General features: G+C 71.1%; 1 protein-coding gene across 2 annotated transcripts; it reads left to right on the plus strand.

The window, feature by feature from the left end:
• Positions 1 to 2,293: 2,293 nt before the first annotated feature.
• On the plus strand, positions 2,294 to 10,367 carry TBX21 (T-box transcription factor 21). Of its 2 annotated transcripts, none has more exons than XM_082779283.1 (6): positions 2,294 to 2,983; positions 8,346 to 8,500; positions 8,600 to 8,721; positions 8,810 to 8,968; positions 9,424 to 9,485; positions 9,581 to 10,367. In XM_082779283.1, exons 1-6 carry the CDS (start codon positions 2,475 to 2,477, stop codon positions 10,230 to 10,232), a joined length of 1,659 nt encoding a protein of 552 aa, XP_082635409.1. In that variant the 5' UTR covers positions 2,294 to 2,474; the 3' UTR covers positions 10,233 to 10,367. The 2 variants fall into 2 exon arrangements, with proteins under 2 accessions (XP_082635409.1, XP_082635410.1); XM_082779284.1 differs by having other exon boundaries at positions 8,367 to 8,500.
• The last annotated feature ends 287 nt before the right edge of the window (positions 10,368 to 10,654 follow it).

Consider the following 10,654-nt stretch of genomic DNA (forward strand, 5'->3'; position numbering starts at 1 on the left):
AGCCAGCAAATTCCTGCCGGAAAAGTGAATCCGCTCCGCTCCCCCGGAGCAGCATCTGCCGGGGTGGCAGCGTGGGGACAGCAGGACGGGGGGACAGCAGGACCTGGGGACAGCAGGACCTGGGGACAGCAGCCCTGCCCTGTGCTCACGGAGGTCACCAAAGAAAGCCCCCACCAGGGTTTGGTCCTGGGTGCAGCTGCGGTGACGCCCGTGGAGATGTCCCAGAGGGGACATGGGGCAGGGGGCGCCCACCAGAGGCTGGAGACCCCAGAGATGGGCAGGTCTGATCCTGCCACTGCGGGGGGAGGCTGGGGCTGGGGGCGATGCTGGGGCTGGGGGCGATGCTGGGGCTGGTCCCAAGCCCATGCTCGACTCCCAGGGCACTTGGCCCCTCGCTGGGGCTGGTTTTGGTGGGGTTGTTTCCTGCTGGGGGTCTCCATTTGTGGGGGGGCTCAGCCCCCCACCCTCCCCCTCAGATGTGCAAAGTGCCGAAATGCATCAACCATCTGCAGGGGGAAACTGAGGCACGGGGGCTGAAGCAGGGAATTTCCTCCCAGGGTCCCAGGTCCCCTGTCCCTGGCTGTGGGGGGCTGCCCGGGGTGACAGCGGGGGGGGGGCTCTGGGCTCCCCCTTCCTGGTCCCGAGGTGCCGAGCTGGAGTCCTGCTGTGCCTCCCGGGGGGGCAGCGTCCCCGGTGTCACCTTACTGTGGGGACTCAAGGACATCCTGGGGACGGAGCCACATCTCCAAGGTCGGGGTCCCTCGCCCCGCGGTGGCCCCGTCAGGCCCTGTGCTGGGGGGGCGGTGGCACAGTGGGGAGCCCAGCACTGCCACACTGACCCCACAGCGGGGGGGGGGGGGGCTGTGAATTTGTCCTCGCCGGCGATGGCCTAACGGAGCGAATTAGCACGTCGTGACGTCAGGGAGCACATGTGCTGCAGCACTTTCTGCCCCCCCCCGTTAATGAGGCGCTCCCCCCTTGTTGCACGCCCTCCAGCCTTTATTTTTCCTCCTATAAATAATTTCTGGAAATTTCCTTGTTTTCCTTCTCGTTCTCACTCGGGAGCTCAGTGGGGTGATTCCTGCGCTGCTTCGGGGAGGGGAGGGGAGGGGGCAGCTGCACCCTGGCAGCTGGGGGGGACACCGGGGGGGGGGGGGCAGCTGCTGTGCTCTGCCCTGGGTGCAGCCCCTGCATTGCACACAGCGGGCAGGGCTGGTGCCAGGGAGGGGTGCACACGTGTGAGTGTGAGTGTGAGTGTGAGTGTGAGTGTGAGTGTGAGTGTGAGTGAGAGTGTGAGTGTGAGTGTGAGTGTGAGTGTGTGTGCGCACCCCTGAGCCCAGGGTTTGGGCCCGGACCCCAGGCAGGGGGCGGATGGGCCGGCGGTGGCTGCGCTCGTCCTTGGCTGTGGGTTGGGGCAGCGTGCGCAGGGTGGCCCCCGATTCCCTTAGGCCAGGGAGCACCCAAGGGAAGCGGCCCCCCCTTGGGGCAGGACACCTTGGGGACGGCTCCAGGGGACACAGGGACTTCCAGGTCGAGGCCTGGCCCTAGGACGGGCAGGGGAAGGGGCTGGGAGCGGGCAGGGGCATGGGGTGGGCAGCGTTTGTCACCCAGGTGGCCCCAGGAGGCTCGGACCACCCGGACCCACACAAGGGGAGCAGGGCCAGGAGCAGGACAGGCCCCAGCTGCCCCCCCAGGCACCCCCCAGCCCCATTTTTTGCTCCAGGTTTCTCCATCCCCAGCAGGAGCCAGGCTGGGTCCCTGCCGGTTTCCTCCCGGTGAGCCCCAAAAAGCCCCAAAAAGCCCCTGCTCAGAGGGGGCCCCGCGGCTCTGCCTTGGGGCAGCTCCGAGCTGTGACCCCGGGGGGGTTCGGGGGGGGCCCCAAACACCCAGCGTGCGGTGGGGGCGTGCGGGGGGCACGGGGCCAGCACCGGGCAGGCGGCGAATTAACGGATACCGAGGGGTCAGGGCTTGGGCCGGCCCCCGGTCGGTGCCGGGCGCTCCGTGCCCGGTCCCCGGTCCCCGGTCCCCATCCCCGGCTGCCACCCCCCTCCCGCTCCCCGGCCCCCCCCTCGTGTCCCGGTGCCGCGCGGCCCCGCCCCGTGCCGGTTCCCCGCCCCGGCGGGGGTTGGACGGGGCGGCCCCGGGCGGGGCTCCCGGTGCGGAGCCGCTTCTTTGGATAAGAGGCGCGGGCGGCGGGGATGGGGCAGGTGCGGTGAGGGCGGCGGCACCGGCAGCAGCGGGGCAGGGCGGCCCCCCCCCCCCCCACACCTCGCCCCCCGGTACCCCCCTCCCATCCCGGCGGCACTTCGGGGGCTTTCCGCGAGTCCGGGGCTTTTCCTTCCTCGGCCCCCGCGGCTTTCCCCGGGGCATGGAGCGAGCGGCGGGCGCGCAGCGCGGGGGGAGCCGCTGAGGCTCGGGGGCGCCGGGGGCGGCGGGGGCGGCGGGGCCGGGCTCGGGGTCCCCGCCGCCCGTCCATGGGCGCGCTGGAGCCGGCCGCCGGAGCCCCCCGCGCCGCCCTCCCCATGCTCAGCGGCGCCGCCAGCTTCGCCAAGGAGCCGCCGGGCGCCCGGGACGCCGCCGCCGCCGCCGCTTACTACGGCGAGCCCGGGGCCCCGGAGCCGCCCGTCCCGCCGCTGCCCTACGCGGCGCCCCCCGTGCCCGGCGGCTTCGGCGGCGGCGGCGGCCGCTTCCTCGGGCCGTGCCCTCCCTACCGGGCGCCGCCGCCCGCCGCCGCCCCGGGCGCGGGGAGCGGATACGCGGCGGCGGCGGCGGGCGAGGGCTACGGGGGCGCGGAGCTGTACGGGGGCGCGGAGGGAGCCTACGGCCCCGGGGGAGCCCCCCCGCTGTGCCCCCGCGCCGGGCCGCTCTGCGCCCTGCCCGGGTACCGGGCGGCCGGCAAGGTGCAGGTGATGCTCAACAACTTCCCGCTGTGGGCCAAGTTCCACAAGCACCAGACCGAGATGATCATCACCAAGCAGGGCAGGTGAGCGCCGGGCCGGGGGGTTCCGGGGGGCTCCGGGGGGCTCCGGGACTGCGGGGGGCCGGGGATGAATGGGGCTGCCGGGGCGGTGGCACCGGGACGGGACGGGGCCGGCGAGGGCTGAGGCTGCGCTGCCTCCCCTGCCCTCCCCAGGAGGCTGGGGCGGATGTGTCGGGGCTGTGAGAGTGAGGGGGGGTCCCCGAGCCTCTGGGGGGGGTCTTTCTGTGTGTGCAGAGGGAAAAAAATATGGGGGGCAAAGCAGCCCCTCCACCCCGGTGTGACTTTTTAGGGGAGCGGAGGCTGGTTGCAAAGAGAAAGGGGACAGAGCCCGCTGCCGGCACAGGCTCTGCGGGACGTCTTTGGGGTCCCGTGGGGGTGTCCCCGTGTCCGTGAGGGAGGAACGGGGGCTCAGGACCTCCCGTGACTGGGCTGGGTACAGGGATGCTGGTGCTGGTTGTACCGGGGAGCGCGGGGCGATCGTCCCAGGGAGCAGAGGGACTGGATCCAGAGCTCGGTGCTGCAACAAGTGGGGAGGCCACGAGCGCAGGGGGTGGGCGACAGCCCCAAGCCCCCCGCAGTGCAGGAATCCCCACCTGAGCTGCTGACCCCAGGTGCCTGCGCTCCTCTGGGGGGGATGCAGAGGCTGGGAACCCCCCGTGTGTGTGTGGGGGGGTGCACTTTGGTGAGGTTCAGGGCACCAAAACAGCTGCTGGGGGCACTGCAGGTGGGCACCCACTGTCCCCTCCTGCCCGTGGTGCTCGTAGTGGGGCCGCAGCCGGAGCTGGGAAGGACTGGGGTAGGACTGGGGAGCGTGCTGGGGGGCTGCAACCCCCCTGCCCCTGCTGGCACTCCCGCTCAGGGGCACTGGGTGCAGTGGGGGCCGTGGAGCCACCCCCCAGAGCTTGCCCTTTGGCTCCAGGCTGGAGTTTTGTGCTGAAATCAGGAGAGGAGCACGAGAACGAGTGTTGGGGGGGGCAGGCAGGGTCTGGTGTGCGTGGCAGGGCTCGGCTGTGCTGGATCAGGTCAGGGGGGGCCGGCAGCAGCTGCTGTTGCGTGTCCCTGCGGTTGGGGCTCAGCTCTGCCTGTGGCTGGCGGAGCCCCCAGCTCCCCTGCTGCAGCCACCCCCCCACTGCCGTCCCCCCCCCCCCCAGCCTCACTCCGCTCTCAGCCCCTTTTCCTGGGTGAGCGTCGGGGCTGGGGGCCGCTGGCAGCGCCCCTCTGCTGCCTCCCCCTCCGCCTTCCCTCGGCCGAGACAGACGGTGTCACTTCGATGCTGGCACCGACCTGCTTAATGTGTTGGAAGTCTGAACGCGTTAGGGCCGCTTGGTTTGCCACCGTCCTCCCCGGGCCTGCTCCCCCCGGCTCCCCCCCGCTGGGCTCGGGGCCGTGCAGCAGCAAACTGTCACCGCCGGGGACGGGCAGCGTGTCCCCCGTGTCCCCCGTGGGCCGGGGGTGTCAGTGCCTTGGGGGTGTTTCCTGCCCACCCCCATCCAGGTCCTGGGGGCGCGGTGCCCGCAGAGCCCCCGTCCCCTGCCCCGCTGCTGGGTCTGGCCCTGCCACCAGCTCCTGCCCGAAACAGGGCTTTTTGGGGGCTCTTTCTCTGGCTCCGTGCCCTGTGAGAGCTCTGCAGAGGAGCTGGGGTCTGGGGGATGTGTGGTCTGCGCTGGGGGGGCTCACACCAAACCCGGCCCCGGGGAGATGTCAAAACCCAGAGCCACAAAACATCCGCTTCCCCAGACCCTGAGCTGCTTTTGCAAAAATCTCTGTGCAGGGCCTGGCTGCAGCGCTGCTGAAACACAGGAAAAAACCCAAAGCGGGGGCACGAAGGGAAAGGTGCACGGGGGCTGGGGCGCTCTGCCCTCCCCGGGGGGCTCCTGTCTCAGGGAGGGGGCTTTGGGGTCTGTCAGTGGCCTTGCTGGTGCCACTGGTAGAGCTGGGGCAGGACGGGGGCCGCGTCCCGCCGGGGTGAGGACCCCCCCGCTGGGCTGTGCAGCCCCACGGCTCCCTCCTGGCCACTGCCCCCTTGGAGAGGAGCTGAGGCCAGGTGGGGGGGGGGCGCACCAAGTGACCCCCAGCTCGCCGTGGATCCAGGCAGGGGGATTTACCCCACCAGCGCCTTCCTGCCCGCTCCTGCCCCAGCTCCCTTCCACGTCCCCCGCCTGCCCACGCTGTCCTGTGCCCTCTCCTCCCCGGTGGAAAAATGCCCCCCCCCGGGCTCCCCAGTGGGTCCCTGCCCTCCTCTGCTCGCCTCCCGGGGCTCGGCCAGGGCAGGATTTCTGCGGAAAACCCCAAGGACTCACCACTGCCACATGGGCCATGGGGCAAAGGGGCTGGGGAATTCCTGCCACCGTTTGTTGCTGCAGCCGGGGCTGGCTGTGCCCTCGGAGGGCTCGGGGGCTGGCTGTGCCCTCGGGGACAGCTTTGCCTTCGGGGACTCGAGGAGTGGCGTTGCCTTCAGGGTGTGCAGGGGTGGCTCCATATTTGGGGACGCATGAGTCGGTGGTACCTTTTGGGGGGACCTGCGACGCTTTCCAGTTGCCATCTGCACTTGGGGACGGTTTGGCTTTGGGCGGGTGCAGGGGTTGGCTCCGCTTTGGGACACCGAGGAGGTGGCCTCACAACGGGGCACTGCGGGGCTGGCCTCGCCTTCTGGGGGGACCCTGGGCTGCTTCGCCCTCGCTGGTGGCTGCATGGGGACGGGGACGGGGACGGGGATGGTGTTCCCAGGCGGCTGCACGGGGAGGACGAGGCCAGCTCCCCGTGCCGTGCCGCACCGTGCCACGCCATGCTGCGCCGTGCCGTGCCGTGGGGTGGGGGCTGGGGCAGGTGCTGCAGGGGCTGCGCCGATCTCCCACGCGGCCGCGGTTCTTGCGGCCGCTTCGTCTGGGGCGCGCCGGGTTGCCATGGGGAGCCGAGGCGGCTCAGGAAGCTGGCAGCCCCCCCCCCCCCCCGGTGTGTGGGCTCCAGGGGCTGCCTGAGCAAGGCTCCCCCCGGGCCGCCCGCTCGCCTCCCCAGCCGGGTTCATCCTCAGCTCCCTGCTCGCCCTGTGCCCAGGTTCTCGTGCAAGCGGCAGCCCTGCGTCCTTGCAGCCCTGTCCCCTGGATGTGAGCACCCCCTGGCCCCCCAGCTGCACCGGGCCCTGGTGGGGGGGGGACACCCGAGTCAAGGGGTTCCTGCAGGGGCACCTGGGGGCAGCCGGGAGCCCCCCGCAGAGCTCCAGGGACAAAGCTGCAAAGGGGCAGAGGCAGGAGGCTGGCGCCAGCTTCGGGGTGAGCGCGGGGCTGGGCCGGTGGGGGTCCCGCACCCCCCCCGTGGCACCTCCCAAACCACAGGGGCCAAACCCAGGGGAGCCGAGTCCTGCCTGAGAAGCAGCCCCAGGAGCTCAAACGCCGGTGGATTTAAAAATAAATGCGAGGCTTGCGTGGTTTCGGGTCTTGCCACCGCCCTCCAGTGCCCCGGCCAAGCCCTGTGGTTTGCACCACGGCAGCATTTGAAATAAAAATCTCTCTTTGCTCCCCCATCAGCACAGCATTGGGGAGACGGTTGTGGTGGAGCAAACAAAGTGCAAAACCCCAGAAAAATGCTCGTTTCTTCCTCCCTGCTCTCTGCAGCACGGGGCTTGGTGCGGCACCCAGCGCGCCTGCCTGCACCGGGGCTGAGCGGCCTCCGTGCTCACCGGGACCCGGTGCCGGGGGGGGGAGTTTGGGGGGGGCATTTCCCGGGGGAGCCGCCCGGGACCCGGTGCAGCCCGGTGCTGCCGGTGCCTCGGGGCCGGTGCAGCCCTCGCTGCCGCCCTTTGATGTGGTCGGGATTTTATCGGGGGGGGGGAGCCCCGGTGCCTCGAAGCGGCAGCTTCTTGGGGACCAAACCCCAGCCGAGGCCGGGCAGGGATGAGCCCGGGCCCCCCCCCCGAGGGCTCGCTGTGTGTTGGGGGCCGGGTGTCGGCTCCCCCACAGCCCCCCCAAAGCCACGGTGCCGGGGGCTGCCGCCTGCCTCGGCCCCAGCGCTGAGCACGTGCGCGGCTCCTGGCAGCGCGCTGCTTTCTTTTTCTTTTTTTCTTTTTTTTTTTTTTTTTCTTTTCTTTTTTTCTTTTTTTCTTTTTTTCTTTTTTTCTTTTCCTCCCTCTCTCACAAGGGCAATGTTGAGTCCCCGGCCCCCTGCCGTGCTCCGCTCTTTCCCCTGCTCCTCGCCCGCTGCCAGCCCCGGCCCCACGGCCCCTGCCCGAGCGGCGCTTCCTGCCCCGGAGCCCACCGGCAGCTTCGGGGGCTCCCCAGCCCCGGCCCCCCCCATATTTCTGCCTGCCCACCCCCAGCAGATGCAGAGGAGCGGGATGGGGCCGTGGAGCCCCCACCCTGCAGGTGCTGTCCCGAGTCCACCGGGCTCTGCCTCAGGGCAGGGCGAGAACCCCAGGGCTGGGGGGGCAGGGGCAGGGCCCCCCCCTTCCCAGCAGGGAGGCAAAGCAAACCCCAGGGCTGCAGCCAGGACAGGGCCGGCTGCTGGGGGGGAGCAGCAGGGCCCCCACCCCACCCCACCCCGCTGCCCACCCGGCCGCCTGCAGCAGCTCACGGCTTCTGGGGCCCGTTCGGAGGAGCCCCGGTCCCTGCTTTTTGGGAAATGGGGGCACCAGGAGGAAACCAGAGCAGAGGGGACGAGCCCCCCCCTCACACACACACACCCTGATCTGTGCCCCCCACCCTCACCCGCTGGGCACCAGCACCCAGGCAGCGGCACGGGCTGACGGCGCTGCTGGGACTGGGGCTGGCCAAAACTCCAGCGGATGCTGAGATGCCCCCCCCCCCAAAAAAAAAAAATATGCCCCCCCTTGAGGAGCCAAACTCTGGCTGGGGGGGTCCTGAAGCAGCGTCCCCAGCTCGAGGTCCTGCTGCGACCCCAAACCTGCAGCTGGGGCCAGCGGGGACTGAACCCGGGGGTGAGGGTTTGGGGTCGCCCCCCCCTTAGTGCACAGGGCATGGCCGTGCTGGGGGGGGGACAGATGCAGCCCCCGACCGCAGGGACCCCCCCGGCCGTCCCGTCCCGTCCCCTCGCTGCCCTTGGCGCTGGCGCCCAGCCCGAAATAGCAGCGGTGTTGGTTTCCGAACCGGAAGGTGCTCGGGGAGGGGGAGGAAGGTGCCGGGGGGGGGGGATCGGCCCCGGAGAGCAGCCCCCAGCTGCCGGGGTCAGTCAGCGCCGATGGCACCCCCCGGGCATGGGGGGGGGGCTGGTGATGGCTTCCCCCCCCCATGGGCAGAGCGGGACCCACGGCCCCGCACCGGGTGGGGGTAACGCGCCCGCTGTGCCCCGACCCCGCACGGGGTGCAGCGGGGCTGTGGTGGTGGGGGTAACGCTCCCGTTGTGCCCCCCCCAGGCGCATGTTCCCGTTCCTCAGCTTCAACCTCTCCGGGCTCAACCCCGTGGCCCACTACAGCGTCTGCGTGGACGTGGTGCTGGTGGATCAGCACCACTGGCGCTACCAGGGCGGAAAGTGGGTGCAGTGCGGCAAGGCCGAGGGCAACATGCCAGGTACGGCACCATGGGCCCTGTCCCACCCTCCCGACCCCTCCCTGGGGGTGGCTGTGAGCGGGGTAACCCCCCCCCCATGTGTGCCCCCCCCCCCCCCAGGGAACCGCCTCTACCTGCACCCCGACTCGCCCAACACGGGCGCGCACTGGATGCGGCAGGAGGTGTCCTTCGGGAAGCTGAAGCTCACCAACAACAAGGGCGCAGCCAACAATGTGGGACAGGTAAAGCCCCCCCGGACCCCCCCAGCACACACACACCTGGACCCCCCCCCCCAATGATATGCACCCCCCTGACGGCCGCTGCCCGCAGATGATCGTGCTGCAGTCGCTGCACAAGTACCAGCCGCGGCTGCACGTGACGGAGGTGAAGGAGGGCGAGGGCGAGGCGCCCTGCCCCTCCCCGCACACCCACACCTTCGCCTTCCCCGAGACCCAGTTCATCGCCGTCACCGCCTACCAGAACGCCGACGTGAGTGCGAGACCCCCCCCCCGACACCCCCCTCCCCTTCCTCCCCAGGCAGCGCCCCCCAGCCTCACAGGGACCCCCGACACTCCCCAGCATCTCCCCGGCATCACAGCAGCCCCCAGTACCCCCCTGGTACCCGCTGGTGCCCCCCCGGCCCCCCAGCATCACAGAAACCCCAAAGCCAACCCTGCCCCGACCCCTCCCTCTGCCAACACCCCGGCACTCCCTGCAGCCCTCACCCCCCCCCCCCCATATCCCATCCGCATCCCAGCTCCCCCAGTGCCCCCCCAGCACCACCCAGCACCCCAGGTCCCCATCAGACCCCCCCCTTCACCATGGGCCCTGGGGTGGGCACCCTGGGGGCTGTGGGCTGGAAAAGGGCCAGGGCACAGCCCTGCTGGAGGGGGGGGCTGGCAGCAGCCCCTGCCCCCCCCCCAACATCTCCACCCCCCCCCCAGATCACGCAGCTGAAGATCGACCACAACCCCTTCGCCAAAGGCTTTCGGGACAACTTTGACTCGTGAGTACCCCCCTGCCCCCCCCACCGCCCCCCCACCTGGGAGGAGCGTGCCCCCCCCCCACCCCACACCCACCGTGTGTCCCCCCCCCCCCCAGGATGTACGCGGCCTCGGAGGGCGACCGCCTGACCCCGTCTCCTCCGGACGCCCCCGGCTGCCCCCAGCTGCTGCCGGGCCCCCGCTTGCAGCCCTTCCTGCAGGAGCAGTACCCGCTGCCCCCCGGCCGCTTCTACAACGGGGAGCGGGGCCCCCCCCTGCCCCTGCCCCCCAAGGACCCCCCCCGCTGGTACTTCGCCCCCCAGCAGCCGCCCGCCGGGGCGCTGGAGTTCGGCGGCTACGAGGGGGGGTTCGGGGGGGGCAAGCTGGTGCCCTACGGGGTGAAGCCCTTCGCACTGCCCCCCGCCACGCACCCCCCCCTGCCCTACTACCCCGAGGGGCCGGCGGCTTTTGGGGGGCCGGGGGCCTGGGGGCCCGGGCAGTACGTGCCCAAGGGCAGCCCCGGGACCCTGGGCTGGTACCGGGAGCCCCGGGAGGAGAAGGGCAAGGAGGCGGAGGGCTGGACCCCCGAGCCCCCCCCCGCCAAGCCCGGGGAGGCGACGGAGCCGGGGCTGTACGAGGGGGGGTGCAAGCGGCGCCGCGTGTCCCCGTACCCCTCCAGCGCCGAGAGCTCGCCCCCGGCCCGCAACGGGGACCTCTACGACAAGGAGCCGGGCGCCGACGGCGGCTACTACGGCTTCTACGGGAACTGAGCCGGGGGGGGGAGCACGCAGACCCCCCCCCCAACACACCAGGCACCCCAACAAACATTGGGCACCCCGGAGCCACGGCAGCAAAAACCCTTCAGGGGCTGGAGCCCAGCGCAGGGCATCCCTGACCCCCCCCCATTGAACACCCAGTGCTGGGAAGACTTTTTTTTTGGGGGGGGGGGGGGCGCATTCAGACAATCAGCCCCCAGTGCCACCCAGGTGGGGCCACGGGGGTGGGCGGGGGGGTGGGGGGGTGGCCAGGGCCCTTTTTTTTGTTCTTTTTTTTTTTTTTTTTGGGGGGGGGGGGTTGATGCTGAAGTATTTATTGAGCCCCGCGTGGGGCGGGGGCGGCAGCAGACGGCGCAATAAAGGGGACGCTGCGGGTGACACCGCCTCGCTCGCCTCTGGGGGGGGGACACGGGGAG

The sequence above is a fragment of the Aythya marila genome (genome assembly GCF_965140915.1).
Source record: "Aythya marila genome assembly, chromosome: 25".
Lineage (NCBI taxonomy): Eukaryota > Metazoa > Chordata > Aves > Anseriformes > Anatidae > Aythya > Aythya marila.